A 19,635-nucleotide genomic window follows, 5' to 3' on the forward strand; every position below is an offset into this window, starting at 1 on the left:
ATTAGTAATAAGCTCTGCATGGCATCATTCCTAGTTGGGGCCTCAATAAACTGCACCATAAAATTGTCCTGCAATAGGTTTTTAAATTTGTGTTCTTTAACTGTCCCAGAAGTGCCATTAATCCAGTCAATTTCTGGGTAGTTAAAATCCCCCATTATTATCACCGTCCCAGCCCTTGCAGCCCTTTCCATCTGTGCAAGGAGCTGAGTCTCCACCTCCTCATTAACATTGGGTGGTCTATAACAAACTCCAATGATTAATTTTGAACTACGCACATCTGTATGCAGTTCCACCCATAATGCTTCAGCCTCATCACACTCTCCATCAACCAGGTTCTCTTTCACGCTCACCCCGAGGTCACTTCTCACATAGAGACAGACCCCTCCACCTTTCCTTTTTACCCTGTCTTTCCGAAAGAGAGCATAGCCAGGAATATTAATAGCCCAGTCATGTGAGGATTGAAGCCAAGTTTCAGCAATACCGATTACATCATAGCTCTTCTCATGCACCAGAGCTTCCAACTCACCTGTTTTGCTTGGCAGACTTCTGGCATTGGTGAACAAACACTTAAATGTATTGTTACATTTTTCTCTGGTGTTAGTAAAAGACGATTCGCGCTTTTCTGTCTGTTATAGCGTGATGAATGTGCTTACTCCATTATGAATGGTAGTTTTACCAAAACGAGCGCTCCCGTCTCATAACTTGCTTCTGAGCATGCGCGGATTTTTAACGTCGTTTTAGCCCAAACACGATCATTTTTTACAACCTGAAAAACGACATTGTTTAAAACGATGTTAAAAAATGCAGCATGTTTGAAAAAAAATGTTGTTGTTTTTCAGAACCTGAAAAATGATGTGAAGCCCACACACCATCATTTTAAATTACATTTTTTAAAAACAAAGTTTTTTTCATGCTGAAAAATGATCGCGTGTACGCGGCATAACAGTTCTTGTTGCTTTGTAAGGTCTGAATGCTTATGATGATCCCTCAGGCTTGTATTTTTTGAAAGTTCTTCTCCTTTGCTTTTATATGTATTTTTACATTGGAGTTAAGCCATCCAGAACTTTTGTTCGCTCTTTTAAATGTATTTCCCAACGGGATGATTTGGCTAATGCCCTTTGTAACGGACATATGCATGCTGCCGGGACAGTTATAATCGTCATGCAGGGAGGACTACAAGGAACTGCATGGCTTGTCACAATTGGATGCACCACATTGTATTCTGAGCTCAAAGGGTTAATTGGACAAGTCTCTTTCACTGCTGAATGCTAATGTACCCTTCACATAGCTAATGAGAACTCTCTTGTGAAGGTAACAGCCCCCCTGTGAGGTGTATGCTGATGGGGATTATGTGTGAGTGATAATTGTTTTAAAGGTTAATTGAATTCTGTTGTCTGATCAAGTTAAGTTAGGAGCCAAAAAGTCTAGCGGCTGATTGGCTCAAGGGAATGTCATTGTTTCAAAGTGTGTGTATTGAAGTCCCCCCTGGGGGGGGGGAGTGTCATTTGTTTCTGTACAGTTTGTAACCAGATATAAGAAGGAAAAATGTGACATTAAAAGTTAGTCTGCTTGACTCTGCAAACGTAGCCCGTCTCGTTTCTTGAAAGGGTGTTCGATGGGATATACCGGCGGTACCTGAATATCGCAGCTTGCCAGGGAAAAGGACGTCTCCAACGGCTGAGACCCTCACACCAGTGGGTAGCCGTTACATTGGTGGCAGCAGTGGGATGGTCCTTTTATCCAAAGAGCAAGTGCTGAATGGAGTCGCAGTACGCCAGGCTGAAAAGATCCACACTGAAAGATTTATTAGAGAGTCGTGGTAGGAGCGCCAGCAACAGACCACGGAGGGAGCTGATAGCTGAACTGCTGGAGCTGGATGAAATGGATGGATCCATGGAAGGAACGGAGCCCCTTGCACCGGTCAGCGAAGAAGATGTAATTACTGGGATTGTACAGCGGAGATTATCGTTGTATCCAGAAACGTCCGTGGAACTAATATACCAGCTGTTCCGGGAAGCAAGGGAGGAGATACAAACGAAGAGGGGACAAGAACTGGAACTGGTAAGAGCGAGACAGCCCATTACACCTGCAGTTCCTACTCCCCCACCTGCTGCTACAGGAAAGAAAATACCATTCACTGCATTTAAAGCTTTTGTAGAAAGTGAGGAGGAAATAGATGGATATTTGGCGGACTTTGAGAGGCAGTGCTCACTACACCAGGTACCACCAGACCAGTGGGTCACTATTTTGTCGGGGAAATTGTCGGGCAAAGCCAATGAAGCCTTTCGGGCTCTCGCTCCAGAGGATATTTTACAATATCAGCAAGTTAAAAAGGCGCTGCTAACCCGATATGCCGTAACGTCAGAAGCCTACCGCCGGCGCTTCCGGGAGTCCAAGAAGATGGCTGTGGACTCCCACATGGAATGGGCCAACCAGTTACAAAGGGTGGCATCCCTTTGGGTCCAAGGGTGCAAGGCCAACACCGGGGAGGAAGTATTGCAGCTGTTCCTAATGGAACATTTCTTCCAAGACCTGGCCGCAGACATACAAGACTGGGTACGAGATCGCCGTCCCGCTAACTTAAACGAGGCGGCTCGGCTAGCAGATGAGTATGCGGAGACAAGGAAAGTAAGCCAGGGTACTATGCGGCTTGCTCAGAAGGTAGAACCGCGTACTCCAACCGTCACCCCACGCCCAGAGTTTCGGGCTCCAGTCCCACCACGTCCTCAGGGGCCTAGCAACTACCCCCGGGATTCGCCTAGGGTGACGTGCCATCACTGCAGCGGCACGGGACATATTGCTCGTTATTGCCCTTTGAGAGCTACAAATAACAACTGGAGACGCACAACACCCAACACAGAGGTCACTCCATCACGTCCCTCTGCGGCCCACTGCCTGGAGACCGAGGGGGGCCCTGAGGAATGTCTGGGAATTTGGTATGAGGCAGACCCAATACAAGCGGCCTCTCCTGATAACCGTCAGCATCACCGTCAGGAGGTACGAGTGAATGTACAAGTAGCACAAGGCCTAAGAGATTCCGGGACTACTATCACTCTGATTCAAAAACATCTGGTAAAGCCAGAGAACGTGTCCACTCGCACAGTTGCCGTCCGGGTCGCAGGGGGTGCTGCATTTCGCGTACCCACCACCCGGGTGCACTTAGACTGGGGAGCCGGGTCAGGAAAGACCACATTTGGCATCATGGACAACCTACCTGCCGAGGTGGTGCTGGGCAACGACATTGGCCCTCTGACTTCGGCTTATTTACCCACACCTGCTGCTGCTTGTCACGTGACCACCCGCGTTGCTGGAATCAACCCGCTTGCTGCTGAGAACCGGGTAAGACTACCTTCCCCGACATGTACTGTAGATCCGGCACAATATCACAGTCTAAAATGGGAATGTGACAAGTTGGCCAGTGAGAAATCAGAGATGCAACGACACTATGTCATGTATTATGAGATGTCCCGTGGCTTGAACATTGAAATGCACAAACAGGCGGAAATTGTCAAAAGATTAAATGGGATTTGCATCCAGGTTGTGCCGTATCTGTCCCAAGAGCATCAGCAACAGGTTTTGGGAGCCATTGAGAGAGCAAAGCAAGTGACTGTTCCAGAATTGAATTCTATTATTCACCGTCACCATCAGCTACCGACCTGGTAAGCCAATGGGAAGGCCGACGGACTGTCCAGGCAAACGGAACTTTTACCCTAACAGCAGACCGGACATCCCCAAGTTGATCCGAAAAAGATCAATCCGGGTCTGCCGGAGTGTTCCACAAAAGGGGAGTAGTGTAACGGACATATGCATGCTGCCGGGACAGTTATAATCGTCATTCAGGGAGGACTACAAGGAACTGCATGGCTTGTCACAATTGGATGCACCACATTGTATTCTGAGCTCAAAGGGTTAATTGGACAAGTCTCTTTCACTGCTGAATGCTAATGTACCCTTCGCATAGCTAATGAGAACTCTCTCTTGTGAAGTTAACAGTCCCCTGTTAGGTGTATGCTGATGGGGATTATGTGTGAGTGATAATTGTTTTAAAGGTTAATTGAATTCTATTGTCTGATCAAGTTAAGTTAGGAGCCAAAAAGTCTAGCGGCTGATTAGCTCAAGGGAATGTCATTGTTTCAAAGTGTGTGTATTGAAGTCCCCCCTGGGGGGGGGGAGTGTCATTTGTTTCTGTACAGTTTGTAACCAGATATAAGGAGGAAAAATTTGACATTAAAAGTTAGTCTGCTTGACTCTGCAAACGTAGTCCGTCTCGTTTCTTGAAAGGGCGTTCGATGGGATATACCGGCGGTACCTGCATATCGCAGCTTGCCAGGGAAAAGGTCGTCTCCAGCGGCTGAGACCCTCACACCAGTGGGTAGCCGTTACACCCTTATTTAATAGTAAACCCGTCTTTCCTCCATGTTCTTTGTTCCTAAGATTTTATCCCAATTTATCTTCTAGGAAGGATTGTAGTTTAAGGAAGTCGCTCTTTTGAAATTCAGTGTCTTTGTGTTCCCCTTATGTTTCCTATTTGTGTGATTTATACTGAAGACAAGTGACCTGTGATCGCCGTTTCCTAAATTCCCCCGAATTTCCCCCTCTGTGATCAGGTCTGTATTGTTGGTAATCAGTAGATCCAGTAACGCTTTATTTCTAGTTGGTGCGTCTTCCACCTGACCCATGAAATTGTCCTGCCAGACATTTAGGAACTGGCGAGCCTCAGATGAATGCGCGGTTCCCTCCCCCCCAGTCTATGTCTGGATTAGTAAAATCCCCCATTATGATAACACTTCCCATCCTTGCTGCTAATCCAAATTGTGATAGGAGGTCCGTCTCCCCCTCCCCCAGGTTAGGGGGCCTATAGCATACTCCCAGTATTATTTTCCCCTTAGCTTCATCCCTTTGGAGCTCCACCCATAAAGTTTCCATCTCCTCCCCCGCTCCCTTAGTGACGTCATCTCTCACATTCCCTTGTACATTATTCTTGATATACAGGCATACCCCTCCCCCTTTATTACCCCCTCTATCCCTGCGATAAAGGGAATACCATTAAATGGTCATCAGCCAATCATGAGAGCTGTTGAGCCAAGTCTCTGAAATCCTCCTCGTACAGCAGTATCTCTCCTTCTCCCATCTTGTCCTCCAGGCTCCTGGCATCAGGGAACATGCCACGTAGTTTAGACTGATCGCATACTATCCTCTTATTGGGTGTTCCAACTAGTACTTTCTACTATACTATAATCGGGTCTATGTGCTTTGGTCAACCTACCACTAATGCCCCCAATACTACCCTCTGCAATATGTTCCGTGCTGACTAGCTCTACCTCTGGACCCTCTCCCCTTTGCATAGTTTAAAAACCCCTCTAACTTTTTGGCCATCATTCCCAGCTGATCTGCACCCCCCTCATTTAGGTGAATTCCGTCCCTTCTATAGTACTGGTGATCGACTGAGAAGTCGGCCCAGTCCTCCAGGAACCCAAACCCCTCCTTACTACACCAGATCCTCAGCCACTTGTTTACTTCCCTAATCTCCCTTTCTGGTGTGGCTCAATGTGATTCGGACGGATGTCTCTTTCCGGGTCACTGTCTCCAAGGCATCCAGTTCTGTTTAGTTGTTGGTGAGAGGCCAATAGCCTATCTTCTGCAATATTTCCCTGGTTACTTTATTGGAACACTGTGTACAGACACCTTTACCTTGGGAACACTTGAACACTGTACATAGACACCTCTACCTACAACCATTTCAATGCCAGTCAGTCTATCAATACAACACTGTGCCTTATTGGATATAATCGGATGAGCTCCAACTGCCGGTGAAGACTATCAGGCCTGCACCTCGGACTCTGCTGTTGTTATTATTTAAAGGGCCCAACACTATCCTTATTCTTTCTGATCTCTCATTAGGATTTAAAGGTTGAATTTAAAGGCTCCCCTTTAGAGTGTAACTACCTGCATTAAACACTTAACCCTTTATTGTCCTGCAGGTCATGCTCCAGGTGGTATCTCCCTGTACATATATTATATCTCCATACTGGGAAATTGTCTCTGGGGAATTCCTCTACCAAGTCTGGAAACAATTCAGAACTCAGTTGTCCTCCTTTGTAAATGAATACTACTTTGCTACTCCAGTAAAAGCTGAGTTAAAGCGGAGTTCCACCCTAAAGTGGAACTTCCGCTCATTGGATTCCTCCCCCCTCCGGTGCCACAATTGGCACCTTTCAGGGGGGGGGGGGTGCAGATACAGGTGTTTGCACCCACTTCTGGTAGAGAGATATCCGCAAAATATCCACAGAATCCCCCCCCCAACTGTGTTCTGGGAAACACACAGTTCCAGTGAACCCAAGGGACCAGTCAAAATGTGTGGCGCGACTCGCGCATGCGCAGTAGGGAACCGGGCAGTGAAGCCGCAACGCTTCACTTCCTGGTTTCCTCACCGAGGATGGCGGCAGGGGCAGCCGAGAGACAAGCGATTGCCGACTTTGCGGCCACCCTGGACAGGTAAGTGTCCATTTATTAAAAGTCAGCAGCTGCAGTATTTGTAGCTGCTGGCTTTTAATATTTTTTGTTGAGGTGGATCTCCTCTTTACTATAAACATATTGATCTGTGTGACGTGTCATTTAAAGATGCTGGTGGAAAGATGTCTGAACCCAGAGTGTTAGGTGGGTTGGAAGGTTTACAGGGTCATGGGGATGCAGATGAGCAGGTAAATCCAAGCAGTCCTCAAGAGGACCGTGCTACACTAGCTAGCGCACTGCCAGGCCCAAAGCAAAAACCCTTTACAGGCAGGGACCGCAGGCGCCTATGGTGTAGCGAAATATAGAAAGTTCCGGTGCTAGCTGTCCCTGTGGCTACTGCTCCCAGTACCACCTCTTCAGGCACTGCCAGGCCCAAAGCAAAAGCCCTTTACAGGCAGGGACCACAGGCGCCTATGGTGTAGCGAAATATAGAAAGTTCCAGCGCTAGCTGTCCCTGTGGCTACTGCTCCCAGTACCACCTCTTCAGGCACTGCCAGGCCCAAAGCAAAGGCCCTTTACAGGCAGGGACCGCAGGTGCCTATGGTGTAGCGAAATATAGAAAGTTCCAGTGCTAGCTGTCCCTGTGGCTACTGCTCCCAGTACCACCTCTTCAGGCACTGCCAGCCCTGCTGGCTGCAGCTGCCTCCCTTCACTGCCTGTGCCACCACCATTCTCCAGACTGGCTCTGCACCCATCCCAGACCACTCCATCTCAGTCCTCTCAGGCGTGCCTCCCAGTCCTCCTGACGGTGTTCTTACTCATCAGCCCTCCTGGCTGCCTCTGTGGAACTCCTGGAGACTTGCCTGACAGTGTTCTCCCACTGTCCTCTCTTGCTCCTCCTGTGTCTCTTGACCAGGACACCTCTGTTGGTTGTAAGAGGGCCCCGTCCGCACCCGAGCCCAGGCCCAGGGTCACCCTTTCCCCCAGACAAAGGCCCTTAGGACAGCCTAACATTCCATTTCTAACTTCCTCCTGAACAAATGTCTGACCCATTTAGGGCTGACCTATGTTTGGGGAAGCCTGCCCCCTGCCAATCCAAGTTAGGGATTGATCAGGGCTCCCTAGAATACCCCAGGTGGCTCCACCTCCCCTCTCCACCTTTCTTTGCAGAAAGAACCAGAACATTCTGGAAAGAAGTGAGAGTGAGTCACCCAGCTCTACTCTGAGCCACTCCCAACCCAGATCACAAGAACACACTCAGACTTTTCTGCCAGCCATGCCTGGAAATTGACATACTCTCAAAAAACGACATTGCTCTTCTAGGGGGTGCTACATATATATATATACATACGTGATCCTGCACACAGCCGCTGCCCTGCTATAGGGTGCTCAGCAAATATTATTTTTTACAATGCTCTTTTAAGGGGCGTGGCAGGGGGTGTGTCCTATGCCTACATACTTTTGGTAATAGGTGTTCCTCATTTCCATCTCATAAAGTTGGGAGGTGTGTGTGCCGGACAGGAGAAATGAAAGCCAACATCAGCAGCCAATCAGTGGTGGATGGAGTCAGAGGACCCTCAGTGGTATATGGGATCAGAGGACCTGATTGGTAGATGGGGGTCAGAGGACCATCAGTAGTAGATGGGGGGTCAGAGGGCTCTCACTGGTGGATGGTGTCAGAGGACCCTCAGTGGTAGATGGTGTCAGAGGACTCTCACTGGTGGATGGTGTCAGAGGACCATCAGTGGTGGATGGAGTCAGAGGACTCTCAGTGGTAGATGGGGTCAGAGGACCCTCAGAGGTAGATGGGGTCAGAGGACCCTCAGAGGTAGATGGGGTCAGAGGACCCTCAGCGATAGATGGGGTCAGAGGACCCTCAGCGGTAGATGGGGTCAGAGGACCCTCAGTGGTAGATGGGGTCAGAGGACTCTCAGTGGTAGATGGGATCAGAGGACCCTCAGTGGTAGATGGGGTCAGAGGACACTCAGTAGATGGGGTCAGAGGGCCCTCAGTGGTAGATGGGGTCAGAGGACCCTCAGTGGTAGATGGGGTCAGGGGACCCTCAGTGGTAGATGGGGTCAGAGGACCCTCAGTGGTAGATGGGGTCAGGGGACCCTCAGTGGTAGATGGGGTCAGAGGACTCTCAGTGGTAGATGGGTTCAGAGGACCCTCAGTGGTGGATGGGGTCAGAGGACCCTCAGTGGTAGATGGGGTCAGAGGACCCTCAGTGGTAGATGGGGTCAGAGGACCCTCAGTGGTAGATGGGGTCAGAGGACCCTCAGTATGACAGGTTTGTGGAGTTTTTTATGCTCACCATTCACTTTCTGTCACATTAGGAGATCAGAGCGACCAGCGTCTGGCTCTTCACAACATTGCAAGCATGGTCCGCCCGGGAGGAATATTTATTATTGATCATAGAAATTATGACTACATCCTGAACACTGGCTGTGCTCCTCAGGGGAAGAACATTTACTACAAGGTGAGGGGCGCCTCCACAGGACTCTTCTGGTATTACACTTCCTGCTGACAGATCCTTTTATGTCTCCACAGAGTGACTTGACCCAGGACATCTCTACCTCCGTCTTATTGGTGAATAACAAAGCGCACATGGTGACCCTGGACTACACTGTCCACATTCCGGCTACAGAGGAGTCCCAGGCAGACGTCAGGTACTGATTCATATTACTGCTTCCAATGTGCCGACCCCCGACCCCGACCCTGACCCCGACCCTGACCCCGACCCTGACCCCGACTCCGACCCTGACCCCGACTCCGACCCTGACCCCGACCCTGACCCCGACTCCGACCCTGACCCCGACCCTGACCCTGACCCCGACTCCGACCCCGACCCTGACCCTGACCCCGACCCTGACCCCGACCCGATCCCGACCCTGACCCCGACCTCGACCCTGACCCCGACCCTGACCCCGACCCCGACTCCGACCCCGACCCTGACCCCGACCCTGACCCCGACTCCGACCCCGACCCTGACCCTGACCCCGACCCGATCCCGATCCCGACCCTGACCCCAACCCTGACCCCGACCCTGACCCCGACCCCGACCCTGACCCTGACCCCGACCCTGACCCCGACCCTGACCCCGACCCTGACCCTGACCCCGACCCTGACCCCAACCCCGACCCCAACCCCGACCCCGACCCCGACCCTGACCCCGACCACAAATCCACACAATGGAATTCCGATCAACCTGGTGCAAGATCGGCGCAGAGCTGTAAAAGTCTTTGGGTTGGTGTCAGACGATCGGAAACTCCGACAAGAAAACCGTGGAATTTTTCCGACAGAATTTTGGCTCAAACTTTTCTTGCACACACTGACAACACAACGAGCCGAGAAAAATGAAGTTCAATGATTCCGAGCATGCGTGTTTTTTTGTTGGTTTTCCCGTCGGAAAAATTGAGAACCAGCTCTAAATTCCGACAGAAAAAGTCAGTTGGAGAATACACACGGTCGGAATTTACCGCCAAAAGCTCACATGGAACTTTTCTTGTTGGAATTTCCGATCGTGTGTACGCGGCATTAGAGCTGGCGTTTGGGGTGAGGTCAATTGTAGAGATAAGTGTCAGAAGGTCCAACCATGGCATGGATGGGGGTGCCATAAACATGCCTGTCCATAATCAATCAGACATCCTCAGTGCTGCAACAACCCCCATCATTGGTGTCAGTGCTGCAATAATAACCCCCATCAGTGGTGTCAGTGCTGCAATAATAACCCCCATCAGTGGTGTCAGTGCTGCAACAATAACCCCCATCATTGGTGTCAGTGCTGCAATAATAACCCCCATCATTGGTGTCAGTGCTGCAACAATAACCCCCATCATTGGTGTCAGTGCTGCAATAATAACCCCCATCAGTGGTGTCAGTGCTGCAATAATAACCCCCATCATTGGTGTCAGTGCTGCAATAATAACCCCCATCAGTGGTGTCAGTGCTGCAATAATAACCCCCATCAGTGGTGTCAGTGCTGCAACAATAACCCCCATCATTGGTGTCAGTGCTGCAATAATAACCCCCATCAGTGGTGTCAGTGCTGCAACAATAACCCCCATCATTGGTGTCAGTGCTGCAACAATAACCCCCATCAGTGGTGTCAGTGCTGCAACAATAACCCCCATCATTGGTGTCAGTGCTGCAATAATAACCCCCATCATTGGTGTCAGTGCTGCAACAATAACCCCCATCATTGGTGTCAGTGCTGCAATAATAACCCCCATCAGTGGTGTCAGTGCTGCAACAATAACCCCCATCATTGGTGTCAGTGCTGCAATAATAACCCCCATCATTGGTGTCAGTGCTACAACAATAACCCCCATCATTGGTGTCAGTGCTGCAACAACAACCCCCATCATTGGTGTCAGTGCTGCAACAACAACCCCCATCATTGGTGTCAGTGCTGCAACAATAACCCCCATCATTGGTGTCAGTGCTGCAACAATAACCCCCATCATTGGTGTCAGTGCTGCAATAATAACCCCCACCATTGGTGTCAGTGCTGCAACAATAACCCCCATCATTGGTGTCAGTGCTGCAACAATAACCCCCATCAGTGGTGTCAGTGCTGCAACAATAACCCCCATCAGTGGTGTCAGTGCTGCAACAACAACCCCCATCATTGGTGTCAGTGCTGCAACAATAACCCCCATCATTGGTGTCAGTGCTGCAACATTAACCCCCATCATTGGTGTCAGTGCTGCAACAATAACCCCCATCATTGGTGTCAGTGCTGCAACAATAACCCCCATCAGTGGTGTCAGTGCTGCAACAATAACCCCCATCATTGGTGTCAGTGCTGCAACAATAACCCCCATCAGTGGTGTCAGTGCTGCAACAATAACCCCCATCATTGGTGTCAGTGCTGCAACAATAACCCCCATCATTGAAGTCAGTGCTGCAACAATAACCCCCATCATTGGTGTCAGTGCTACAACAATAACCCCCATCAGTGGTGTCAGTTGCTTTGTTTGATAACTCTTGGCTGTCCCATCCCCCAATCCCAGCATTAGGGTTAGAGTGACCACCAGGCCCCAAAATAAGTTTTCACATTCTCATTGCCCCCCAAATATATATATTGCTTCAATTTCTAGACAGTCAACTATTCAGATACATTATAGCTTTTCTACTTGATGAATGAGATGGTCGGCCCCCCTCCCCCTCCCCCGTTCACTCTGCACCCCCTCCCCCCATTCACTCTGCACCCCCTCCTCCCTGTTCACTCTGTGCCCCTCCCCCCGTTCACTCTGCGCCCCCTCCCCCCGTTCACTCTGCGCCCCCTCCTCCCTGTTCACTCTGTGCCCCTCCCCCCGTTCACTCTGCGCCCCTCCCCCATTCACTCTGCGCCCCTCCCCCATTCACTCTGCGCCCCTCCCCCCATTCACTCTGCGTCCCCTCCCCCCGTTCACTCTGTGCCCCCTCCCCCCGTTCACTCTGTGCCCCCTCCCCCCGTTCACTCTGTGCCCCTCCCCCCATTCACTCTGTGCCCCTCCCCCCATTCACTCTGCGTCCCCTCCCCCCGTTCACTCTGTGCCCCCTCCCCCCGTTCACTCTGTGCCCCTCCCCCCGTTCACTCTGTGCCCCCTCCCCCCGTTCACTCTGTGCCCCTCCCCCCATTCACTCTGTGCCCCTCCCCCCATTCACTCTGCGTCCCCTCCCCCCGTTCACTCTGTGCCCCCTCCCCCGTTCACCCTGCGCCCCTCTCCCCATTCACTCTGCGCCCCCTCCCCCCGTTCACTCTGTGCCCCCTCCCCCCGTTCACTCTGTGCCCCTCCCCCCATTCACTCTGTGCCCCTCCCCCCATTCACTCTGCATCCCCTCCCCCCGTTCACTCTGCGCCCCCTCCCCCTGTTCACTCTGCGCCCCTCCCCCCATTCACTCTGTGCCCCCTCCCCCCATTCACTCTGTGCCCCTCCCCCCGTTCACTCTGCGCCCCTCCCCCCATTCACTCTGCGCCCCCTCCCCCTGTTCACTCTGCGCCCCTCCCCCCATTCACTCTGCGTCCCCTCCCCCCGTTCACTCTGTGCCCCCTCCCCCGTTCACTCTGTGCCCCCTCCCCCCGTTCACTCTGTGCCCCTCCCCCCATTCACTCTGCACCCCCTCCTCCCTGTTCACTCTGTGCCCCTCCCCCATTCACTCTGCGCCCCTCCCCCCATTCACTCTGCGCCCCTCCCCCCATTCACTCTGCGCCCACTAGGTTCATATTTTACAAAGGTGGGCGGTCCCTCTCCTCTCTGTAATGGAGGCGGGGCCCATAATGGGGCGACGCCTTTCCCTGCTTGTCCATTGGCCAGATACTCTCCGGAGAGGGTCAGACGGAGGATGGGGCCCGAATGGTTACGCCCTCCGGGGAGGCGAGACACACCCACCTATACACACCTCTATTGGCCTAGGAAGCCTCCACCCCCTTGTGGGAAAAGTCGGTATTGCATTGGTAAGAAGTTCACGACCTTCTGCTGCTTGGATCCATCTGTCTGATTGGTTCCTGCCTCCCAGTATGACGAAGTTCATTCTATATATCCTCTTTAGTTTTCATTTTTCTTTGTCATAAATAAAGATTACATAAAAAAAGGTCATTTCATGGATATTTTCTATCTCAGGATTGGTCAGTGATGTCACCTTTTGTTTCCGCAGCAATTTCCGCTTGTCCTATTACCCTCACCGCCTGGAGTCCTTCACCGGCCTTCTACGCGAGGCGTTCGGGGGTCGGTGTGAGCACATGGTGTACGGAGACTTCCTGCCCTTCACCCCGGGACAAGAGACCGACCCATGTTACTTCATCCATGTGACCAAGAGGACGGCGTGAGGTCACCAGTGAGGTCACCAGTGAGGTCATCAGTGAGGTCACCAGTGAGGTCATCAGTGAGGTCATCAGTGAGGTCACCAGTGAGGTCACCAGTGAGGTCATCAGTGAGGTCACCAGTGAGGTCATCAGAACATTGATGTCTTCTCACCATTCCGATTGAAAACATGAAATCAGCTTTAAGCCCTTCAACTTCCAATAATGAAATGTATGCGGTCCAATGGACATCCTACTGCAAAGAGCAAAATAAATTGTCTTCTATATTGTTTACATTGTTGTCTTATTATGTATGAAGGTCACATCTTGTCATGTATGAAGGTCACATCTTGTCCTGTATGAAGGTCACATCTTGTCATGTATGAAGGTCACATCTTGTCATGTATGAAGGTCATGTATGAAGGTCACGTCTTGTCATGTATGAAGGTCACGTCTTGTCATGTATGAAGGTCACATCTTGTCCTGTATGAAGGTCACATCTTGTCATGTATGAAGGTCACATCTTGTCATGTATGAAGGTCATGTATGAAGGTCACGTCTTGTCATGTATGAAGGTCACGTCTTGTCATGTATGAAGGTCACATCTTGTCATGTATGAAGGTCACATCTTGTCCTGTATGAAGGTCACATCTTGTCGTGTATGAAGGTCACATCTTGTCGTGTATGAAGGTCACATCTTGTCGTGTATGAAGGTCACATCTTGTCGTGTATGAAGGTCACATCTTGTCATGTATGAAGGTCACATCTTCTCATGTATGAAGGTCACATCTTGTCGTGTATGAAGGTCACATCTTGTCGTGTATGAAGGTCACATCTTGTCGTGTATGAAGGTCACATCTTGTCGTGTATGAAGGTCACATCTTGTCATGTATGAAGGTCACATCTTGTCGTGTATGAAGGTCACATCTTGTCGTGTATGAAGGTCACATCTTGTCATGTATGAAGGTCACATCTTGTCATGTATGAAGGACACATCTTGTCGTGTATGAAGGTCATGTATAAAGGTCACATCTTGTCGTGTATGAAGGTCACATCTTGTCATGTATGAAGGTCACATCTTGTCATGTATGAAGGTCACGTCTTGTCATGTATGAAGGTCACATCTTGTCATGTATGAAGGTCACATCTTGTCGTGTATGAAGGTCACGTCTTGTCATGTATGAAGGTCACATCTTGTCATGTATGAAGGTCACATCTTGTCATGTATGAAGGTCACATCTTGTCATGTATGAAGGACACATCTTGTCGTGTATGAAGGTCATGTATAAAGGTCACATCTTGTCGTGTATGAAGGTCACATCTTGTCATGTATGAAGGTCACGTCTTGTCATGTATGAAGGTCACATCTTGTCATGTATGAAGGTCACGTCTTGTCATGTATGAAGGTCACATCTTGTCATGTATGAAGGTCACATCTTGTCATGTATGAAGGTCACATCTTGTCATGTATGAAGGTCACATCTTGTCATGTATGAAGGTCACGTCTTGTCGTGTATGAAGGTCACATCTTGTCATGTATGAAGGTCACATCTTGTCATGTATGAAGGTCACGTCTTGTCATGTATGAAGGTCACATCTTGTCATGTATGAAGGTCACATCTTGTCGTGTATGAAGGTCACATCTTGTCATGTATGAAGGTCACATCTTGTCATGTATGAAGGTCACATCTTGTCGTGTATGAAGGTCACATCTTGTCGTGTATGAAGGTCACATCTTGTCGTGTATGAAGGTCACATCTTGTCGTGTATGAAGGTCACATCTTGTCATATATGAAGGTCACATCTTGTCATGTATGAAGGTCACATCTTGTCGTGTATGAAGGTCACATCTTGTCATGTATGAAGGTCACATCTTGTCATGTATGAAGGTCACATCTTGTCGTGTATGAAGGTCACATCTTGTCATGTATGAAGGTCACGTCTTGTCATGTATGAAGGTCACATGTATGAAGGTCACATCTTGTCATGTATGAAGGTCACGTCTTGTCATGTATGAAGGTCACATCTTGTCATGTATGAAGGTCACATCTTGTCATGTATGAAGGTCACATCTTGTCGTGTATGAAGGTCACATCTTGTCATGTATGAAGGTCACGTCTTGTCATGTATGAAGGTCACATCTTGTCATGTATGAAGGTCACATCTTGTCGTGTATGAAGGTCAAATCTTGTCGTGTATGAAGGTCACATCTTGTCGTGTATGAAGGTCACATCTTGTCGTGTATGAAGGTCACATCTTGTCGTGTATGAAGGTCACATCTTGTCGTGTATGAAGGTCACATCTTCTCGTGTATGAAGGTCACATCTTGTCCTGTATGAAGGTCACATCTTGTCATGTATGAAGGTCACATCTTGTCGTGTATGAAGGTCACATCTTGTCGTGTATGAAGGTCACATCTTGTCATGTATGAAGGTCACGTCTTGTCATGTATGAAGGTCACATGTATGAAGGTCATGTATGAAGGTCACATCTTGTCGTGTATGAAGGTCACATCTTGTCATGTATGAAGGTCACGTCTTGTCATGTATGAAGGTCACATGTATGAAGGTCATGTATGAAGGTCACGTCTTGTCGTGTATGAAGGTCACATCTTGTCATGTATGAAGGTCACATCTTGTCATGTATGAAGGTCACATCTTGTCGTGTATGAAGGTCACATCTTGTCGTGTATGAAGGTCACATCTTGTCATGTATGAAGGTCACATCTTGTCGTGTATGAAGGTCACATCTTGTCATGTATGAAGGTCACATCTTGTCGTGTATGAAGGTCACATCTTGTCATGTATGAAGGTCACATCTTGTCGTGTATGAAGGTCACATCTTGTCATGTATGAAGGTCACATCTTGTCATGTATGAAGGTCACATCTTGTCGTGTATGAAGGTCACATCTTGTCGTGTATGAAGGTCACATCTTGTCATATATGAAGGTCACATCTTGTCGTGTATGAAGGACACATCTTGTCATGTATGAAGGTCACATCTTGTCGTGTATGAAGGTCACATCTTGTCGTGTATGAAGGTCACATCTTGTCATGTATGAAGGTCACATCTTGTCGTGTATGAAGGTCACATCTTGTCGTGTATGAAGGTCACATCTTGTCGTGTATGAAGGTCACATCTTGTCATGTATGAAGGTCACATCTATCATATCATCCGGGTGTTCCAATGAAGAAAAAGGCAACCAAGAGGCTTCATAACAAAGTAGTGAGAGGAAAAAACATTTGAGGGGCTCCCTGGCTCGGATTAGGCTGGTCACAGACGGACAGACACACAGACTGATAGACACACAGACAGACGGACAGACACACAGACAGACAAACAGACAGACTGATAGACACAGAGACAGACACACAGACAGACGGACAGACACACAGACAGACGGACAGACACACAGACAGACAGACAAACAGACACACAGACAGACAGACACACAGACAGACGGACAGACACACAGACACACAGACAGACTGATAGACACACAGACAGATGGACAGACACACAGACGGACAGACAGACGGACACACAGACAGACTGATAGACGGACAGACACACAGACAGACTGATAGACACACAGACAGATGGACAGACACACAGACAGACTGATAGACACGCAGACAGACACACAGACAGATGGACAGCCTGATAGACACACAGACAGACGGACAGACACACAGACAGACTGATAGACACACAGACAGACACACAGACAGACTGATAGACACACAGACAGACACACAGACAGACTGATAGACACACAGACAGATGGACAGACACACAGACAGACTGATAGACACACAGACAGATGGACAGACTGATAGACACACAGACAGACGGACAGACACACAGACAGACTGATAGACACACAGACAGACACACTGATAGACACACAGACAGACTGATAGACAGACAGACAAACTGATAGACACACAGACAGACAGACTGATAGACACACAGACATACTGATAGACACACAGACAGACCGACTGATAGACAGACAGACTGATAGACACACAGACAGATGGACAGACACACAGAAAGACTGATAGACACACAGACAGACAGACTGATAGACACACAGACATACTGATAGACAGACAGACCGACTGATAGACAGACAGACTGATAGACACACAAACAGACACACAGACGGACGGACAGAAATGTATTTTTTATTTTTGCAAGTGACTAGGCTCACCTCCTTGGCAAGAGAGAGTGGAGGTATGGTCCATCTTACTGGTCTCTTGCGGCCGAGCCTTACGGCGGTGTGGCGGTGTTGTGTAAAACCGGCATGGTAACTGTCCGGCGGGTTATTGAGGTGGAGATTGGGAGATGTATGGTCTTAGACGTCCTTGTGGGAGGGCAGGACCTGCGCCTAATTAATGTCTATGGGCCGCACACAAAGTGGGACAGGAAATGCCTTTTTACAAGGATCAAGCCATTTCTTTTTACATCCCGGCAAGTGGTCTTTGGAGGTGACTTTAATACGGTGACTAGGCCCAAGGACAGGAAGGACTTCAAGGACAGGCTGGGATATGATAAATAGTATGGTTAGGGATGCTGGTCTTGTGGATGTGCACATTGCGCACCTCCCGGATGACACCGGGTTCACCTTTCATCGTGGTAATAGTCAGAGTAGGATAGACAGGAGGCCTCTGCTTTCTCACCCCCAGTGGTGCAGGCAGTAGAGTTCTCTGATCACTGTATGCTATCTGTGGCCCTGAATGCTTCAGACGCCCCTCAGAGGGGAAAGGGCATCTGGAGATTGAATTCCACTCTACTCAAGGAAGAACATGTTAGACAATCTTTTGAGGAATTCTTTCAGGCACAGGTGACCCTCCTGGACTTTTGTAGCAGCAAGGCTGAGTGGTGGGAGCTGACCAAAAAGAGGATCGCTGGATTCTTCAGGGGCCTAGCCAATAGAACACAGTTTAATAAATACATGACCTACCAACGTTTGCGGAGGAAGCTGGATATTCTTGTCTCGAGAGGAGGAGATCCTGGGGCAATCTCCGAAGTGAAACTCCTTCTCAGGAAGTGTCAATATGACCGGCATGCCTCTTTGGTTCTGGAGAGGGACTATGGGAAGTACCACTCGCCAAATTATTATTCGGCGATCGGCAGCAACCATACTCAAACCCCCCCACCGGGTATCAACTGCTAATTGGCAATGTCGTTTATATTCGGCGATCGCGACAAACCCCCCCCCACGGTTATCAACTTCTAATGTCATTTATATTCAGAGATCGGCGGCAACCTTATGGGCAATGTCATTTTTATTTGGCGATTGGCGGCAACCATCCTGCAAACCCCCCCAGTTATCAACTTCTAATTGGCAATGTCGTTTATATTTGGCGATCGGCAACCACCCCCCCCGGTTAGCAACTTCTAATGGGCAATGTAATTTACATTCGGCAATCGGCGAAAACCACCACGACCCCCCCCTCCCTGTATATCAACTACTAATGGGCAATGTAATTTATATTCAGCGATTGGCGGAAACCATCCTCAAATCCCCCCCCCCGCTCATCAACTTTTAATGACATTTACTTTTAGCGATCGCCAATCCCTATTCCACCCACATATCAACTTTTAATGGGTTATTTCAGGAGAGGTCTTCATAAGGGGCGGCAACTTCGTCTGACACTGCCGTTGCTGTGGAAACCTGACCTGAAACCTATTACACTGCTTGTGCAGCACTGAGCATGTGCGAGATCTGCAAAGCTGAAATCCAGGAAGTAATACCGTCTGGCTTCAGATGCCCACACTTAAGATGGCTACGGTCTAATGCTAGTTTATAAACTTTCAAAATGCTGTAACAACCTAACAAAACGGACCTTCGTTTACAGACTAACTTTACTAGAATACATTAAGCTTGTGTATTATAGGGGTATTTATATTTAAAAAGTGTAATTTTGGCCGGAGCTCCACTTTAATGTCGATAGGAAGATACTGGCGAAGATATTTTTCTGGCGCCTGTCGTCAGTAGCAGAGTCTTTGCTTTCTCGCCATCAGCACTGTTGGGTCCAGGGTAGGAGCACCTTCACAGCGGTGTTAGCTGTCCGGGAGGCCTTGGAGCGGTGCAGGGCTGCAGGCTGGGGAAAGTACTTGCTGACATTGGATCAGGCAAAGGCTTTTGAGTACCTGTGGTTGCTCCTTAGTAAGTACGGTCTGCCGGGTGGTTTTGTTGATTGGCTGAAAGTCTTGTATAAGGGGGCAGAAAGCTTCCCTCTTGTTAATGGTTGGGTTGGGCAGTCCTTTGAGGTTGGCTCCGGGGTGCGCCAGGGTTGTCCCCTGAGTCCCCTGCTCTATGTGTTTGCAATCGACCCCTTCATCAGGAGGCTAGAGAGCGGCATGTTGTGTGGGGTACCAGTGG

At 49.2% G+C, this 19,635-nt stretch overlaps 1 protein-coding gene across 2 annotated transcripts in view; it reads left to right on the plus strand.

Annotated features, from left to right (window-relative positions):
- The window catches only part of GNMT (glycine N-methyltransferase), a 61,106-nt gene extending 47,572 nt beyond the window's left edge, over positions 1-13,534 (plus strand). The window contains exons 4-7 of one of the 2 annotated variants that reach the window (XM_040334332.1): positions 8,790-8,932; positions 9,004-9,122; positions 13,096-13,292; positions 13,377-13,534. In XM_040334332.1, coding sequence (XP_040190266.1) covers positions 8,790-8,932; positions 9,004-9,122; positions 13,096-13,267 — 434 coding nt within the window. In that variant the 3' untranslated portion in view covers positions 13,268-13,292; positions 13,377-13,534. Of the gene's footprint in view, positions 1-8,789; positions 8,933-9,003; positions 9,123-13,095 lie in introns of both variants that reach the window. The other variant, XM_040334331.1, reaches the window with a different exon arrangement.
- Positions 13,535-19,635: the final 6,101 nt, after the last annotated feature.

Source organism: Rana temporaria, assembly GCF_905171775.1.
Source record: "Rana temporaria chromosome 4 unlocalized genomic scaffold, aRanTem1.1 chr4z, whole genome shotgun sequence".
Classification (NCBI taxonomy): domain Eukaryota; kingdom Metazoa; phylum Chordata; class Amphibia; order Anura; family Ranidae; genus Rana; species Rana temporaria.